Here is a 19,985-nt window from a genome sequence, read left to right as displayed (position 1 = left end):
CTTATCAGATCAAAGAAAAATAAGCAATCAATTCAAACTAGACGAAGCACGTGAAAAAGCAAGGGTACCCGTATAAATATGGAGAGCGCCTGAGGCATAGCAATGGCTACCTGGCAAAGCTTAACTGCTAAGCTTAGACCTAAATTGTGTCTCATATTACAATGGACCAACTTTGTTTCGATTTGGAGGTGTGGCCTAAAACTTTTCTCTCCCCTTGAATTTAGAGTCTCAAATTTCAGGTGCGGCATAGATTCAGGAAATTTTTTTTCCCTTGATTTCGAGTCTCATTTTTCAGGTGCGGCTTAGATTTGACTAAATACGGTAAGGAACTAGCTGGCAAGGCTTTTGTGAAACTATTGCCAGATGCTGACATTTATGTTACTGTACTCTAGTTCATTCTAGTGAGACATCTACAAATTTAGCAAGACTTCACTACCATGGCTAGAAATCTCAGTACAAGAAAAAATGTTCTTCAATACTATCAAATCATTAATATTAATGTCAATTAATGAATCATTAAGCTACTAAAGAGAGATTTAGGTACACGACTTCATGGCAAAAGTTCAGCGATTATATTCATTCCCTTTTGTAGTAAGTAGTGGATGTTCGCCTGACCCTCTTAGGTGCAGCTAGTCGGGCACTCTAGAAGCCCGTAACGGCTGTACTCCATAGAACCATAGAAACCACATCCCAAATCTATGCTACACGGAGTTAACTGGCGCGCGCGTGTGTGTGTGTGTGTGTGTGTGTGTGTGTGTAACTCTGCCTTACAGTCTGTAGTTACAAGCTTCGCCTGACCAAAACTATTTTCAACTACTCTAGAGGAAATTTGCAAACCCTTAAACTGGGCAACCAAAGAAGGAATACAGGTTAATGGAACCTATCTCTACCACACTAATTTCGCTAATGACATTATATTTGTTTCCTCTAGTGCAGATTAACTCAAAATAATAATAACTGAATTGAACAAGTTCACTGTATCTATTTGAAAGTAAACTGAATATCACGATGAACAAAATGGAAAGGAAAAGTACAAAATAACAACTCAATAACAGAACACCTCTCCCTTCCCCTTCAACCCTTCTACCACTGTCCTGCCACCGTATGGTGAGTAGACCTTTCTATCTATTGAGTTACATTATATTGTCAAAAACTGATTATTCTCGTTGTTATAAAATAACAATTAAGTTATAGGTTCTCTTGAGCGGTTTTTGTATTTAGGGTAGATGAAGAGGACTGGATGGACAGCAAAAAGACATGTGTAAAAGCAAAAATGTAAGCCTACAATTACTCTGTATTACCAGTTTAGAATTACAACAGTGAGACCTAGGATTTATGGTTGCTCAGCAAATAATGGATAGATGAATGATGATTACTAGGAGAGAGAGAGAGAGAGAGAGAGAGAGAGAGAGAGAGACAATAAACAAATTTAACAGACTGGATGGAAGACATAATTGCAGGCATAACCAGAAGGAAAGCATATTGCAGGACGAATGGGTGGACCAAGAAAGATCTTTTCTGAATTGCTAGAAGAAACAAAAGAATTCATGCAAAGTGAGTATTGCTTGAAAGTTTCAACTACAGTAAAACACACTTACACTTTCTCTGTTAACATAACGTTTTTTTAACATTCACTGTAGTTAAATTATGTTTGTCTGGTATGATGGGTACCTATCATGAGTATGTGAGCAATATGTTTAACTGGCTTCCCAGGGAAAAGGTGATCACATGAATGAAAGGGTGGGGAATGCAGTGTCCTTGGATAGGGCAGACGAAGCCAATGGTGATGGTAGTATCATGTTATTGTTGTTATGGTCTTCAGTCCTGAGACTGGTTTGATGCAGCTCTCCATGCTACTCTATCCTGCGCAAGCTTCTTCATCTCCCAGTACCTACTGCAACCTACATCATATGAATCTGCTTAGTGTATTCATCTCTTGGTCTCCCTCTACGATTTTTACCCTCCACTAAATCATATGGTGGTGATTTTGTGTGTTGTGTTGCTTGGGGAAGTAGACCAGACAGTGACGTCATCGGTCTCATCGGATTAGGGAAGGGCAGGGAAGGAAGTCGGCCATGCCCTTTGAAAGGAACCATCCTGGTATTTGCCTAGAGCGATTTAGGGAAATCACGGAAAACCTAAATCAGGATGGCCGGACACTGGATTGAACCATCGTCCTACCGAGAGGGGAGAGAGGAGGAGAGGGTTTTAAGGGCGCACAATGGCAAGGTCTTCAGTGCCCGCTCAGTAACTTATTGAGATTGGTGTCAAGAAAAGACTCAGAACAATAAGATCAAACAGAACTAAGACACAGGAAACTAGCTGGGAAAAATATGTGCCTACCCACACTGAAGCATGGGACGAAGCATGCCGCCGGCACTAAAACATGGGCAACCCAAGAAGAAAGTGGTAGACGGAGCTGAAACAATATAGCAGAATGGTAGTGGCTGGCTGACCGCAAGGAAAAAGGGAGGAGCCCATCACTTTGCAATACACTAAAACCTCCAGCCTAAAAGTTAAGCCAGAGTCCAGACACATCACAAAACTTTAAAACCCTAGACACACACATCTCATCATTAGCTAAAACACAGGACAGATCCCCATCAACTTGTGCTTCTGCCCTCGCATCACGGTATAAAATGCAGTCTGTTAAAATGAGATGTGCACACCACAAGCATCACAAATCAGGGGAACCTCCCGCTGTAATAGAAAACTATGTGTGAGAGGACAGTGCCCAATCCGAAGACGCGTGAGGGTCACTTTTTCCCACCTGAGCACCCGGCAGGAGGTACGCCACGCCCGAGTTGTTGACTTCATCAACCACAATTTATTGGCCGTCACCACCAGCCATTCTTACTCCCACAACTCCATGCACTTCTTGTGGAGTGCAGAAATGACAGACTGCAAGGGAATAGGACACTGGACCACATCCTGCTCTCTTCAGGCCTCCTTGGCAGCCCGATTGGCATGTTCATTGCCCCATAGTCCTACATGACCAGGCATCCAGCAGAAGGACACCTCCTTACCCCGCCGTTGGAGCAAGTACAGCTGTTCATATATCAGCTGGACCATCTCCTCAGTTGGGTACAGATTCTGCAATGGTTGTAAGACACTAAGAGAATCGGAGCAGAGGAGAAATCAATTGCCCCAAACATGATTCATCCACTCCAGTGCCTTCAGGATCGCGTGGAGCTCCGCTGCAAAAACGGTATATTCATCAGGGAGCACTACAAAACAGCCAATGAAATTATCCTGTTTTGAGCCATCAGTGTAAACGACGGTAAAACCGTGATGCCCATCTAAAACGTTAAAAAACTGAGACTGGAATGTAAAATCTGGTGTACTATCTTTCTTAAAATTAGTCAAATCTAAAATAAGTCTGGGTCTCCGGAAGAGCCAAGGTGGAAATCTGCTCCAACCGCAACGGAAAACATGAAGACCAGCCATATCCATCGCAGAGAGGCAATCCTGTGCACGAATCCCATAGGGCCGCGTCCCTCGTTGCCTGTTATGAAATACCCATGCCAGAAGAAGCTGAGCAATGGTATGGTATGCAAGTGTGTATGGTGTGGACTAAGTTTTATACGCCTGGCGCACCGTAAGTAGCCGCCACCGCATATGAAGTGGCAGTTCACCAGCCTCTGCACAGAGGCTTGGTATGGGGCTAGTTCTGAATGCCCCAGTGGCCAAACGAAGCCCTTCATGGTGCACAACGTCCAACATCTTTAAGTAAGAAGGCCTCACAGACCCATACACCGTGCACCCATAATCGAGCCGAGATCGCACAAACGCCTTGTAAAACTGGGGCAGACAAGTCCTGTATGCTCCCCATGTACTGTGGCTAAGACACTTTAAAATGCTTAAAGCCGTAAGTGACTGTCGTTTCAGGTCTTTAAGATGAGGTAACCACGTAACCTTCGAATAAAAAATGAGCCCAAGAAATCCCACCGTGTCTTTAAAAGCGAGGACAGTGTCCCTTATCCTCAACTCAGGAAAGGTTAAAATCGAATAAGAACGGTGAAAAAGAACACACACGGACTTAAAAACACTCTTCTGTGTCCAGTCATCCAAACATCTAAGAGTAAGTTGCAACTGACACGTTATCGTTGCAAAGCTTGAAGAAGAGCAAAACAAAGAGAAATCACTAACAAACAGGGAACACTGGACAGGACTTTTCACTATGGAAGGGAAGCATATTGCAGGACGAATGGGTGGACCAAGAAAGATCTTTTCTGAATTGCTAGAAGAAACAAAAGAATTCATGCAAAGTGAGTATTGCTTGAAAGTTTCAACTACAGTAAAACACACTTACACTTTCTCTGTTAACATAACGTTTTTTTAACATTCACTGTAGTTAAATTATGTTTGTCTGGTATGATGGGTACCTATCATGAGTATGTGAGCAATATGTTTAACTGGCTTCCCAGGGAAAAGGTGATCACATGAATGAAAGGGTGGGGAATGCAGTGTCCTTGGATAGGGCAGACGAAGCCAATGGTGATGGTAGTATCATGTTACTGTTGTTATGGTCTTCAGTCCTGAGACTGGTTTGATGCAGCTCTCCATGCTACTCTATCCTGCGCAAGCTTCTTCATCTCCCAGTACCTACTGCAACCTACATCATATGAATCTGCTTAGTGTATTCATCTCTTGGTCTCCCTCTACGATCTTTACCCTCCTCTAAATCATATGGTGGTGATTTTGTGTGTTGTGCTGCTTGGGGAAGGAGACCAGACAGTGACGTCATCGGTCTCATCAGATTAGGGAAGGGCGGGGAAGCATGCTGCCGGCAGTAACCACTGCGCCACCTCGCTCGGTTTTTGTTTTTGGACGAACTGTTAAATAAACCTCAGAGAGGCCCATAACATTACAAAGATTTTATACATAAGAAATATATTCCACTTTAAAAAACTCAGGACGGTCTGACACCTCAAACAATATGATTCAAGTCACAAATTTTTCTTTAACCACATCCTTCAGAAAGTAGAATGTATCATGTAAACAAACATTAACACACCAAGAGAAAATATAAATATACTAAATGGATATTTTATCCTTGTCTTCCACTACAAATGCAGATATACTGGTTTTTCATAGGCTGAAATAACTTTGTACACATTAACTTTTTTTAAATACATAATGCTCAGGAAAAATAACTTGGCCCATGTACAGAATCAATTCCTGTCACAGCTGCTAAGGAAGTCCACCCCTTCGTGGCCATCTTAGCTATTCATGTGACGACCCTTTCCCGTGATACTTTTAGTCTGAAACTTCTGAACTTAAATTACTATATTATGAAAGATAAGTGCTTCAGTTAGTTGAACTGCACCTTCCATACTGTAGAGCTGCCATTTACAATGAACCCCCCCCCCCCCCACTCACTACCACTACTACTGTACCTTTTACTAGCATGCTATCTGTGCAGAGACACTAACAAGGGGAGGCCGCCAATTGTGAAATTCAGATTCGATTCATACTGCGCATAATAAAAGCTCATGACCAGAGGTGTAATGTGGCAAAGCACCAAGATGCACTTCTCAGCCGTTGTCGAGAAAATCGACAGTTAAAAGAAACCATTGCGGTGAAATACTCTCTACGATTAGTAATTTTCCACAGCGTCGTGGCGCAGCGGTAAGGGCTCGAGTTTGTAATCCGAAGGTTGCCGGATCGAATCTCGCACCATGCAACTTTTTTTTTAGTATTTGTTTTTTGTAATTCAAATGTGTGTATAAACACACACACACACACACACACACACACACACACAGACATCATTCCCGGCAATCAGTTGCAACAATTATGCATATAATAAGTTGTTGAAAGTCGTTTGTCGTGGAAAAACTGGCGACTTCGAACATCATTATGTTTTCCGCAAACAAAGTTGTATTTCACAAATGTTATTAATTGTCTTCATAATGTTAACCACGTATAGTTAAACGAATACCTATAGCGTAAGTCAAACGTTCGAATTAGAATAGAGACCTCACGAACACAAATTCGCTGTGGCAGGTATGAAATATAAACTCCGTTACTCGCTCGTTACACTTGAAGGACTGATGTTGAATGGGCCAAAACGAGCCGCCGCATAACAGCGTAGTTGCCTGCTAACTTCGAAAGAAGGTAGATGCGGTCCCTAGCGCAACTTATAACATTGTCGAAAATCAGTGCGGACGGGAGAGCTTTGGTACACCCTGTTAAAAAAAACGGAAAAATGGAGGCGGTACAATTGGAGAGTGATCCGCCTTCACCAACATGCATAAGCAATTCATTAATAGAGTGTGTGATATATATATATATAATGAATTACAAAAAACTAATAATAAAAAAAATTGCATGGCGCGAGATTCGATCCGGCGACCTTCGGATTACGAACCGGTGCACTTACTGCTGCGCTACGACGCTGTAGAAAACTATTAATCGTAGAGTGTATTTCACCGCAACGGTTTCTTTTAACTGTCGATTTTCTCGACAACGGCTGAGAAGTGCATCTTGGTGCTTTGCCACATTACACCTCTGGCCATGAGCTTTTATTATGCGTAGTATGAATCGAATCTGAATTTCACAATTGGCGGCCTCCCCTTGTAAGTTATCTGTGCACACACTTCACAATTGGCACTGGAATATGGGAGTCATAATTAATACAATGTGGTACTTATTTTTAATCTTCTGGCTAAGAAACTGTGGCTTTTGTAAAGCAAACAGAAGAAAAATAACTACCTATAAAACTAAACTCATCACAAAAATGCCGCTAAAATCACATATAGGTAGAAATTTATCTGCCGCATAGTACTGAACTTATGTGCAAATAAAAACTCGCAAGTATTTTAACTGACAGAATCAGAAATTCTGTACTTTCGTTAAAGCCAAGAAAGCATAAAAGGAAATGTGATTTTTCCAGAATTAATGAGGATATGGGTTTATTTAACAACACAATATTGCAGCAATAGATTAACAATGTCATTAACATGATGGAGATAAGTGCCTGAAAAATGACTTGTGGTTCACATAAAAAAAAAAGGAAGTAATGGGACTGCTATGGGAATATTCTTGTTATTAAAATCTTCAAACATATGAGGTTCTTGCAAATATCACTCTAAAGTTCAAAAACAGGCATTTTTGATCAAGGAAATAACTGCAACAATGGAAAGTGTTAGACTGCCATGAGGCATTTAGTTGCTCTGCCTACTCTCAGAATGAAGCTTTCACCTTCCAACATATCCTAGGCCACAGCTACAATACAGATCATAGTCACCACAATCTCACAAAAAAGTGTGTGTGTGTGTGTGTGTGTGTGTGTGTGTGTGTGTGTGAGAGAGAGAGAGAGAGAGAGAGAGAGAGAGAGAAATACAACCCCCCCCCCCCCCATTGATTGGCTTTTCAAAAGATCTACATAACTTTGGGAAATATGGAAGCGTCCGATCCCACCCGTCTGCTTTGACCCATGATGTCACAAATATGGCGGAAACAAAAACAAACACACACACTTTCCACAAGAAGCCTAATGACACTAACGAGACAAGTGCGGGAAATGGGGTGTTTCGGGTGGGGGGCAAGCTAAATATAAACAAATTTAGACGCCTTGCGTAGCTACAACATATAAGTGAAGACAGCCCTGCATGAATACCCACCCACCTCCCCAGGGGTCGTAACCCCTGCAGCCCATAGAAGATAAAGATGCTTCAGTAGCTGATTAGTGTTTTTTGTCTTAAAAAAAAAAAAAAAAAAAAAAAAATCTCACGGGATAGAACGAACAGATCAGAAAGATAAATATAATAAACTAAAACAGAAATTCGAGGAAACAGATAATTAAAATAAGTAATAAGTGTTTTTAAATTTAAAAAAAAAAAAAAATCTCACAAGATAGAACAAACAGATCAGAAAAGTAAATAAAATAAGATAAAACAGAACTGGAGACAGCCACACTCAAACCAAACTCCGCGCCGTCATGACGTCACACACAACACCCTTACGTCACGGGTCAAAGCTGACGCGTTGGATCGGACGCTTCTGTCGACCCTAACTTCGATAAACAACATGACCCAAGCCACCACATACAAGAAATAAGACATAATACACTAAACATACAGTCAGCATCCACAACTGTAGAATACTAGATGTGGTTTTTTCCCCAAATATGTCATGATTTAAATATTGCGATACTTGAGGGTATGGTTAGACTTGGATGTAACAGCACAAGTGCAATTACTGCAACTGAAGCTGTACATTAATATTCTTCACTGTCACATATATTTGCTGGGTTTTCTTTTTTGCAAATAGGTTTCTATTTCTAGGATTCCCATGAGCAGTTGGGTCGTATTTGGTTGCCTCTCAAAAATGCGTTTTTTATTTTTACAGTTTATTGTGCTACAGTGGCAGGAGGCCCAATAAAGGTATATAAAAACGCTACTGTCACCCAAATGCTACCTCCAAAAGCTGCAATCAGAAGAACAGAAAAGGGTGACTGTTCAGCTATGTAGTGACTACTTGCAAATTTTTTATCTGCCCAGATACTAAAATAATTTCTTTAATGGAATTACTAACGTATCACAAATAAATGAGTACACATCTATATCATCTATCATTTAATGAGGCAAACACAAAAATTATGACCAAAAAGAACATAAGCTTATTTTCAACACTGCAAACAGATTCATTATCCGGGAGTGTCCTACAGATTTACATTAATTATGCATAAACATTTAACATAGCTCACAAATCAAGTTTATAAGAAATGTTGAATATTATTTTCTTGTTTTGGCAACAACACTGCAAGACTGTTTTAAAAAATACATGGTATGTGAATTCTGATTTTATTACATGCACTACAGACTTTAATTAAAAGTTGGATACTAGAGCCCTCCTACGATTAAAATCCAACAAATTAAAAATTAAATAAATACCAACCTCAACTGCAATTCTTTTCTCTCCATACACTGATTCACCAGGCACCATATTCTTTGTGACCAGAGCATCTTCTTTCCCTCTTGCTATAAACACACCCTCATGTCGATGTGGTTCGATTATAACTGTCTTGCCTCCCTTAAAACCACCTAGGAAATTGGAAACAACATGAGCAAATACTCCAAATGGAGTGGTAGGATATATACCAGTCTGCCAGGCTAATGGAAACTTGTGAGACGCTTTGCAGCAAACACAAAAAAAATTCATTGCTTTACGATACGTCCAAATGATGAATTACTCTGATGCAGGTATGTAATTCCAATTAAACAGATATCCAGAACACTTAAGAAGTAACAACATATAACAATATGAAAATATAGTAATTCCTCAGCTGAATTTAACAGCTTAAGTAAAAAGTTAGCACCCACAATTTAAATAAATGAGATCATTATCTAAAAGACACAAAATGACACAGTATTAAAACGTCATAAATTTCCAAGTGAGAAAACTCACAAAAATTGAAATGATTTAAATGCTCATGTTTAACCTTCGAGTGATTTAAAATAAATAAATAAAAAAATACTCTATACTCACCACCACCCCTACCACCTCTTCCTCCGCGGCCTCCTGGACTGCGACCAAATCCACCTCGCCCTCCACCTCCACGGCCACCCCCTCTACCACCAAAACCACCACCGCCGCCACCTCTTCCACCAAAGCCACCTCCACCACCTCTTCCACCAAAGCCACCGCGTCCACCACCTCTTGGAGAGAAACCTGCAACAGTTGTGCATTAGAGAAATAAATATCTTCCTTACTGACAAATATTTATGAGCTGTGAATGTTTCAGCAGCCAGCATGTAACACAGATAAGAGTTCTTTTAATACACGCAACACAGAAAAGTAGCACAGATAAGTGGCAGAGTCAGTCATTTACTAATAACCAGGATTCAAACAGTTGGCAGGAAGTCAAAGGATCAAAGCCCCAGCAGTCTTTCTCCTCCAAGACTGTGAGTAGTTACATAGAAAGTACCTTATCCATCATTATTTAGTGCAACTCATAGTTCTTTCTCCACAAAATATCACAAAATTTAAAATCAATATTTAGACTCTAATAATCCACATTTCTGTAAAATATTTAGGACTGTACATTTCAGAGGAAATTTTGAGAACAGTAAAATTATTTTGCTGCATGTTTCACTCAAATAAATATTACCACATGGCATTCAATCGATATTTAGTGGTTAACAGAAACAAACTAAGCACTGAACGTCATTTTCGCATTAAAATTCCGTATAAAAATGTCATACCTAACTTATTTCGCGAAATCAAGTACACTGACATATAATAATGAACGATTTAAAAAAAACTCATGCTGGTATCATGGGACAAGCTGTAGGGACCTTAAAGGATGTACACTATCTTTTGAAGTTTGTTATAAATAATCACAGTTCCAACAGCAACGTGCATAAATACTGAACGGTGAAATGCAACACTATCCATCACGCAATCTTTGTGTGATCTGGGAAGGAAAAAATTAATTTATCCACAAGAAGTTTTGATGACTTACGCCGTAATGTAAACATTCCAGTACATAAACAGTCCACTTTAAAAAATAAACAAAATGGATCAAGAGGAATGCAAACTATCCTCATGTAAATATTACACATTGAATCGTACTCCACACTAGATGTTTTAACACATCAAATGATTGAGTCGACGTCAGTCTGTTGAAAATAGCAATATTCAAAATTAATGAAAACTTTATAACAACCTCAGGAGGAGTAATTTAATGTTTTGGTTTATTTCCAGCTTCACAATTTTGAAATATGTGTACAAGGAACTCAAACTCTGACTAGCATAAATGTTCCCAATTTTCTTCGACAATTTATCCATATACTGAAGCCTATACATGTGGAAATTAAATAAACTTTTAGTGTCGGGGGAATCTATGTGCTCAATGACACAAATGTTTGCCGGCGAACACGTGGTGTTATTTAGACACTTATGAAACGTATTTACTGGGTGAAATTAAGTGTAATTACCTGGTCTGCCCATTGCGAAACTAGTAACTAATGTTACAGCGCATATAGCGCAGAAATGCAATACACTTAACACTTATAAACAACGATTCCACGTTTCACGCTCCAAAAGCTACCTCCCGCCACAGGCGTCTAACGCTAGCGAAATGAGGGATGCTCAACTACCGGACCTACCGATAGATGGCTCTAGCGCGTGCCGGCAAGAGATTGTATCATTGAGTGTCCGCCATATCTGAATTTGGCAAAAAAACGAAGTGTCAAAACACCGATGAAAATGTTTTTCGTTCTGCGCCCTCATAAGTATTTTATATTGGATGTTCTAGATATCTACACATCAACATAATGAAGTGTTTCTAATCTAGCGAGAAAAAACAGTGACAGTTCTGCTATGAAATTCCTAAATTCGAGTGTGTTTTGAAAGTTTGACAAGCTGACCTATAAATTGTTTACTGTTTTATGAGTGCTTTACTTATTTGCCCTGTTTAAAACACTATTTGAGATTCAATGGAGGTCAACAAATTACCTTACTTGCCCAAGCTTTTAACTACTGGTATAATTCGGAAAATCAAGTGTGGACAACAGTGAAGACTTCTCTTGAAAAAAAAGTTGACATCGTGTGCTTAGGGGTATCTTTACTGACAACAGAAATTACAACTGAACTATTAAAGTATTACTTACGTATAAACAGAAAAAATCGTTATTTTTTCTTTATCTGAAGTGATGCATTACCGATCTGCATATATGCTGACACTGTAATTGCAACATGCACTTACGAATTTGGCACTCTCTTTGATCAGTAATTTAAATGCCGTGATTTTATTAACGCCTGTACATGACACGGTGCATTTAAACTGAGTGATATGGTAGAAGCACCAGTTTTTAACAGTGCTACAGTCTTTGATACGAGACAAGAAATACATTTAAATGAGATAAACACAAAGCCCAACGTTAAGGCTCCTCTTAAATGCTTGACTTGTATCATTTGGAAGTTAAGTCTAGTAATAATATTATATTGGACTGATCCATGATGATGTAGGAAGTGAAGGAACTTGTTGAAAAGAACCTCGATCACAGCTGTTAATTTTAGGTTGGGGTGTCTTAAAACTGTAATTTTCCAGTCTGACACACAAACAATTTTAAAATTGAATTCAAAACATGTCAGTGAGCAAAATTAATTACACTCTGAATTACAACCATAGAATTCTATTTCTGTGAATCTTGGTTCCAGTCTTTGACATGGTGTCAATCACTGGAATGACTGGTTGTCAGTATACGGCCCAAGCAAAAAACAAACCTGAAAGTGAAAGCTGCAGAAGCTGGCCAGACAGGCACCCCAATGGCTGCTACAATCTGTGTGAGACAAGGGTGACATTATATTGCAAATTTAGTGTAAAAAGTTCCATATTGTCTGAATTTGTCCTATACTGACAGGACAATCTAGTCCAGTCGATTTTCTTATCTGCAAAAGTACACTAGCCAATACCAGTGGCACAAAGGTAGTGCCACATTACAAACTATCTGGTAATAACAGAAGTATTGGTGGACAACGTACAGTTAATAATATGTAATAACCTGAGAAATTCAAAATTGGTTTGAAGAAATAGGACAGTATTTGGAAAGAGAGTAACATTTTGAAAATAACAAATGACGCAAGTAGAGTTTTCAGTTATGAAAGCTCGCTTAAATTTTTTTTTTTTTTTTCCCCTCTCTCTTTTCGATTATCAAGGGAAAAAATTTGATAACATAAAAGTGCAAGAAAGTTGTGTACAATGTTGGAAATGATGAAAAAGAAAATCTCACTATGCTTCCTCCTCCATGTGAAGAGTATTCCTGTAATAATAGCTAATAGCATACCAGGAACATAAGGGTGTCACAGTGGAGATTTGTTTTCTGGTACAGACATCTGATACAACTATTCCACAACAAAACGTACTTTCAATAGGTGTGGTACCAGTGCACTCCCATGGGATAACAGAATATTATGTCCTCCAGGAATCACATTGGGTACACCACATACAGCATAAACTGTACAGCATCTACAATGCTTTGTGAGCAAGTAATAACAGTCAGTATCTTTAATTTTAACATAACTCTTGACTCCCATAATTATCTGCTTATACGTGTGCTTGTACTACAGGTTATTGGTAAAGCAAATACTAATTGAATACGTCTTCACACTTTTAATACTTAGCAGAAATTCTGAAAAAAGTAAATTGTTTTATTACTGTATCACCTCTATGGCGAATTAAGAGGTACTGACTGGTTTCTTTGAACATTTAATAGAAGCCTTCTTTTTTACCTGCTATTGATAAAGAGCCATTCCGAGTTCTGTACAGAACAATCTCTCGCATTTTTCATGAGGTTTGTTATTCTGTACACTAATATTTCTTCTTCTAAATGGTAAATAATGCATTCAGACAGTGCTGGTATTAAAGGTAATTCATGAAATAAATTATATTTAAACCAGAAAATTAAAGGTTCCACATGGCATGCTGGTATTAAAGGTAATTCATGAAATAAATTATATTTAAACCAGAAAATTAAAGGTTCCACATGGCACATGAAAAGTACCTTGCTACACACATGTATGTACAGATTCCAAAATGTCTGTGAATTTGAGTGTTACAAACTTTTTTAAATAGAAATATGAAGATCACAATACTTTGGGTCTGCAATAACTCAAACGTAAAATACTTTAGTTCCCTATGGGAAACTTTGTTCTTTACGTGACTCGTGCAACTGCTTTCACTCTTAATGGAAAACTAAATGGTTTATGTTAAAGTTAACTAGCAAAAAGTGTAACCATTGTTACATAATTTCTGTGAAGTAAGATTCCTTAATGTTATTTCCTTCCTTTGTCATCATAACTCAATAATTTCAGTTCCGTATGGAACATATGAACTAACAAAATGAAATGCTTTTATTACTATGACCAAACAAAATCTTTTTAACATGTAGTACACAGTTCAAATCAGCAAAAAGTGTAACCGTATAATTAAGGTAAATGTTAATGAAAATTAGGCATGTAACATGAATACTGAAATTTCCTAGATTTCCATGTGTACCTGTAATCACTGTATTCTGCACTTTGTACTGCTAGAAAGATAATTCTATATGATTATTTGCATTCTCTTCTCCCCCCCCCCCCCTCTCAACACAGGAAAATATAATAGAAAGACATCCTAGCAAAATAAAGACAAAATTCAGAAAATAGGTATTGCCTGACTCAGGTCCCCTTATTCTAGAATGGTTATAAAGTAATAAGAATGCTTATGATCAACTGTAACATTGTGTTCATTATAGGAAGTATTAAAACAAGAATTAACAGAGTAACAATTTTATTGCTCTTATGTTGCAGAGTATCCACAAACATTACTGTTTTAAACATAGGGCCACTGCATACTTCATTAGATCACACCCATCCTGTGATTAAACTGTTTTCTTAAAGTGAAAAATTCAAGTTAACATAGTTATTGAGGGACATATTTTCTCACACTGAAAGCCATCTGTCAAATAAGTCTCAGAACATCTTTTTTTTCATTAATTTGACACAAATCACCCGTTTTTAATGCAAGTGCATATTTTGTAACACCAAACATCTTAAAATAAGCTTATATAATAAACAATTATAATTTTGTTACAATATCTACACAGGATGTAAAGACTTAATTTTACTTCAATGTGATTCATCTTTTGAAGTTCATCATTACACAACAACAAATCTATGGACAAAATAGTTTTAAAAAATCTGTCAAAATGTCACACCCATCTGCATGGAATGTCCCATTACGTAATTTTTCCAATTTGAGCACTATACATGATTAAAAAATGAGAGTTTATTTAACTTCTGCCTTATACTTGATTTGTTGTTTAAAATTTTCTCAGCAGGCTTTTTTCCACATTTTTAAGCGTATGCAGGAGTATAGGGAAGCAATCTTACAAACAAGTTGAGTCTGATGTAGGTCCTCAATCCTAATTTCATAACGGTAATCATGACCAAGAGCAGGAAATGGGTAATCTACAAATTTATTTTTAACACAATGCAAAATCTTGGCCTGTATATATTTCTGTCACATATCCCCAGCAGTCACAAACATCTAAAACAGTTTCTGAGTATTCTACAACAGAGTACATGCAGTCACTTGTTTTAACCAGTTTTCCCCAGTTAACAAAATTTACAAATGCATTTTTATTGGCCATATTGGGAAAAGCATAGAGAGAATCACATTCTAATGCAGATTTAACTACTGGTGGCTTCAGTATGTGAAGACAGTCTTTGCATGTGATCTGCCTTGAAAGGTGCAATGACACATACCCTGCAATATAATAGAGTATGTTTTACTTGTGAAATGAGAACTTAATCTTATCATCAAGAAGTGCACACCACTCCTCTACTTCATTTTCTGCAGCACTTTCATCACTACTACATGCTTTCTTGCATGAAAATCATAAACAGGTGGCAAACAACATACATTAAAATTTGAGCAATTCCCATTCATTGCAGTGACACCCAAGAGGAACTTTCTCATGGGACATTTGAACTGGTATGCATTTGGATTGTTGTTCCAACCACATCTGGACGGAATGCAGGGGAAAAAAAGCTCTATGTGGTCTTGTGACAGTTTATATGTTAGCAAATGCTTCAAAGGAGATTCAACACGAAGCATACTTGTCAGAGCTATGTGCCTTACTGATTGCATATTGAAAATTATCCCAAAAGCAAAAGTATTTCTTGCATGGAGCAGCAATGGAACACCAATGATTTTTAAGCTTTTGATATAATTTTCAGTGTGTCTGAAAATACCAACGTGTTGACTGGGTGTTGTGTGATGTCCTCAGGTTAGTTAGGTTTAAGTAGTTCTAAGTTCTAGGGGACTGATGATCATAGATGCTAAGTTCCATAGTGCTCAGAGCCATTTTTCTTTTAATTTAATTTTTTTTTTTTAATACCAAGCCAATAAGATTTGTTGTCAAGTCTCAGGGGGCTCTTATACCCTTTACCTAATGGATTTCTGGAGTTCAGAATATCAAAAATCCTATCAATATTATACAAAAACTCTACTGTTGCTTCACTTCCTTTAATATTTGGATCACCAACCCTCCTCAAAAACTCTATACTATCTGCCACACTAGAACTCAAAGTCTGTGGAGCTAATGAAACATTCATTTTCTATTTACATAACTTATATGTTGTCCTGATAGTTTGTTGGCAAATGTCACACCTTCTTCTTGTTGTACCTTGTTCAATTGCTCAATGAAATGCCATCTAATAATGCCAGTTGGAGACTCAATAGCAGATACTTCTGCTAGAGCATTTCGGGCAAACTTCATCATATGACATGTCCAACATACAATAAACATTGTAGCTCTTAAAATCACCCTTGGAAAAATTTAAAGTACAGCCAAGTGTACGTAAAGTATTTATATTTACCTTGCGGCCATCACATGTAACACAGCAAACCCTAATGCCAGAACTATGCAGCCTCTCTAAAGCGGATTTCATCAGTGTGGCTTGATTATTTGCCTGTACACCGTTGATAAAGAAATATGCAATCGGGCATATAAATTTGCCTTTAATAGAGACAAGCATGAAAACCAGAGCCTCAGATGCCTCTATTACTTCTTTTGACTGAGGCACTTCCCTACCAAACTCTAAAAAACCTTGGTCCCAAACTACTTGCTTCCAAAGTGCCACACTGTCTACAATTAGACATGAATCGCTGAACTGGTCCCTTACGATTGGGTTCGAATCAACGTACTTATAAACATCTTTTAAGAAGCCAGTTTCACAGCCGACACTTGCCACCCATTTGGAAATCAATGATTTATGGGTCAGAGGCATTAATTTTTGCAGGTATTCATATGCTGCTGGTGAATAAAAGTGCACAGTCATCGCAAACATTTTCACATTTGTTGTGTATCTATTACCCTTTGACGAGAGAGAGTTGTCCACTAAATTGCACACTAATTCCACTTGTGTTCCTTTCTGATGATTGAGGAAGTTATGTAACTTCTCAGGAAGATGCCCCTTCTCCGTCAATGAACTTATGATGTCATCCATGGAAAACACTTTCTTCTCTCTTCTTCGAAGTTTTTCACGGACACACTTCAGTTTACGTTTTAATTCGTGCACAATGTGTGAGAAAAAATTGCAAGTTTTGGTCGCCTTGTCTTCCATTTCTACTTTCGACTGTATACCACAATCAATTACTTGAGAACCAACTGCACTCTGAAATAAAGAAATAATTTCGTTATATACGATTGAAATAACTCAAGGCTTGATGAAAAAATATTATAAGAAAACTTTGGGGGTGTGAAAACATCCTTCTACTAACAATTTCGACACAATTCGCAGCTTCTGCATTGGATAAATGGGACATGCTTTCCACGGAAGAATTCTCATTGACAACATTCTCCACGCAATCAGTAGCTTCTGCAGAGGGCAAATCAAGCACGGATTCCAGGACAGAACGCTAAAAACAAAAATATGGAACTGTATTACAACATTGCTTAGACCTATGTAGCCCATTTGTGTCCGTACGAAATAAATTCACAAAAGTCAAAACCACACACATAGCAAGGAAATTAATTAGCTACCTCAAATGGAGAAGCATCGTTGTCACTCAAAATCCTAGAACGCTAAAAACAAAAATATGGAACTGTATTACAACATTGCTTAGACCTATGTAGCCCATTTGTGTCCGTACGAAATAAATTCACAAAAGTCAAAACCACACACATAGCAAGGAAATTAATTAGCTACCTCAAATGGAGAAGCATCGTTGTCACTCAAAATCCTAACATGTCGTCGTCGCTGTTTATTTGGTGGCATCAAATGTGTCGGAAAGTCAAAAATTGATGGCACTGCTTCGGGTCTGAGACGTTTCTTCCACGTTCCAGGACTCACTACGTAATCATCTTGCCGGAAAAGGTTTCCGCAAAGAAAACTGCAAGACGTAGGTTTAAAATCTTTCCGCTTCACGGAAGTAATCCACTTCTTTAGCAGCTCTGGGTGCTTTAGAGGAAACCTGTTCAAAAATATCGAATTAGCAAACGCACTAAGTCTGTATTGTTGTCGTATTGTATCGGTAGTCCTATTACCTGTGAAATGGTAAGTCACTTTCCTTACTCCATCGCTTCGTACATTTGAAAGCGGAACAAGAAATCACCATTTCGATAATCCTTAATTCCTTATACACCGTACAGACCGAGAGAAACTTCTTGGCAAATTCAAATATGGCGGGCAATACAGACGACAGTAATCAGCTGGTAGAGCCATCTATCGGTAGGTCCGGTAGTTGAGCATCCCTCATTTCGCTAGCTTTAGACGCCTGTCCTCCCGCCGGCCAAAGTACATAATCAAAGTTAGGCCATGGAGCCATGTTGCACACAGCTGTAAACAAAAAACAAAATCTATGGCGATCGATCATCGTCCAAACATATGCAGTACACAATTTATCGTATACCACTTTTTATTATCCTTAACATTAATCAGATTTTGCGTTTATGATATGTCTTACTTGAAATATGTATTAAAAGGCTTATAGAAATAGTAAAACAAATACTTGGGGCTAGCATAGTGGTCGTTAAACTGCGGCTCGTGGGCCGTAACCGGTCCGAATTAAGAATTCGTGCGGCCCGCGGTTCGCAGCTTTATTATAATAATTCGCATCTAGCAATTAAGAGCCGTATCTGAAAACGTCAACTAAAACTAAAAGCTTCTGAACAGTGTAGCTGCCCTGCTTAGTAACGAAGAAAAACACTTACAGAGACAATAGTATTTTAAAATGTGCTTAATTTTATTTGAGGTTAGTGATTTCGGTTGTGTGATAGGGCTAGTTTGTTGCTTTCCTTAGGACCATAGGGCTAAGTAGTGTGGCCACTGCGGGGTTAGAGGATGTAAGTGGGGTAATGTTGAATTCCATGAATTATTACAAATCTGCCACACTTGCATTATATATATATTTTGGCGATTAGTTTCGAACCAACATGTTCCTTCTGGCCTACTGAGGCTGCAATCAAAGTCCCTGATGTTAATGATAACCATCCAAAAAATTATTCAAAACAATTATACACGTGAAAGCAAATAGTACTACCCTACTGAAGAGAGGAGGAGGAGATTAGTGTTTAACGTCCCGTCGACATTGAGGTCATTAGAGACGCAGCGCAAGCTCGGGTGAAGGAAGGATGGGGAAGGAAATAGGCCGTGCCCTTTCAAAGAAACCATCCCAGCATTTGCCTCAAGCGATTTAGGGAAATCACGGAAAACCTAAATCAGAATGGCCGGAGACGGGACTGAACCGTCGTCCTCCCGAATGCGAGTCCAGTGTTCTAACCACAGCGCCACCTCGCTCGGTACTGAAGAGAGATACACACAAATACAGAAGGGAAATACGATGACCATCTACACAGGAAGCAGGTCAACTTATCCTAAAAAGATCCTATAAACCCTGGATACAGTTTAAGCAATAAACTCCCATCTAGAATAAAAAGCACTGAAAGGACGTCTACTTTCAGAAACAAATTAAAACGTTATTTAGTCTCCTTAGCCCTATATACACTGAAGTGCCAAATAAGGTGGCACAGGCACGCATATTAAAATACAGAGATATACAAACTGGCTTAAAACGCCGCTGTGGTCGGCAACGCCTATATAAGACAACAAGTATCTGGCGCAATTGTTAGATCGGTTACTGCTGCTACAATGGCAGGTTATCAAGATTTAAGTGAGTTTGAACGTGATGTTATAGTCGACGCACGCGCAATGAGGCACAGCATCTCCGAGGTAGCGATGAAGTGGGGATTTTCCCATACGGCCATTCTACGAGTGTGCGGAGAATATCGGGAATCCGGTAAAACATCAAATCTCCGACATCACTGCAGCCGGGAAAAGATCCTGCAAGAACATGACCAATGACGACTGAAGAGAATCGTTCAATGTGACAGAAGTGCAGCCCTTCCACAAAATGCTGCAGATTTCAGTGCTGGGCCATCAACAAAGGTCAGCATGCAAACCATTCAACAAAACATCACTGATATGGG

General features: G+C 38.7%; 1 protein-coding gene across 1 annotated transcript in view; it reads right to left on the bottom strand.

Moving 5' to 3' along the window:
* Positions 1–18,330, bottom strand: part of LOC124595370 (rRNA 2'-O-methyltransferase fibrillarin) — a 42,479-nt gene extending 24,149 nt beyond the window's left edge. Inside the window, exons 1-4 of the mRNA XM_047134088.1 lie at positions 18,280–18,330; positions 10,947–11,059; positions 9,496–9,678; positions 8,905–9,050 (exon numbers count right to left, since the gene is read on the bottom strand). Of these exons, the coding sequence (XP_046990044.1) occupies positions 8,905–9,050; positions 9,496–9,678; positions 10,947–10,959 (342 nt within the window). The 5' untranslated portion in view covers positions 10,960–11,059; positions 18,280–18,330. The remainder of the gene's footprint in view (positions 1–8,904; positions 9,051–9,495; positions 9,679–10,946; positions 11,060–18,279) is intronic.
* Between the last annotated feature and the right edge of the window lie 1,655 nt (positions 18,331–19,985).

The sequence above is a fragment of the Schistocerca americana genome, chromosome 2, assembly GCF_021461395.2.
Source record: "Schistocerca americana isolate TAMUIC-IGC-003095 chromosome 2, iqSchAmer2.1, whole genome shotgun sequence".
Classification (NCBI taxonomy): Eukaryota; Metazoa; Arthropoda; class Insecta; order Orthoptera; family Acrididae; genus Schistocerca; species Schistocerca americana.
This window is presented reverse-complemented; position numbering and strand designations above follow the sequence as displayed.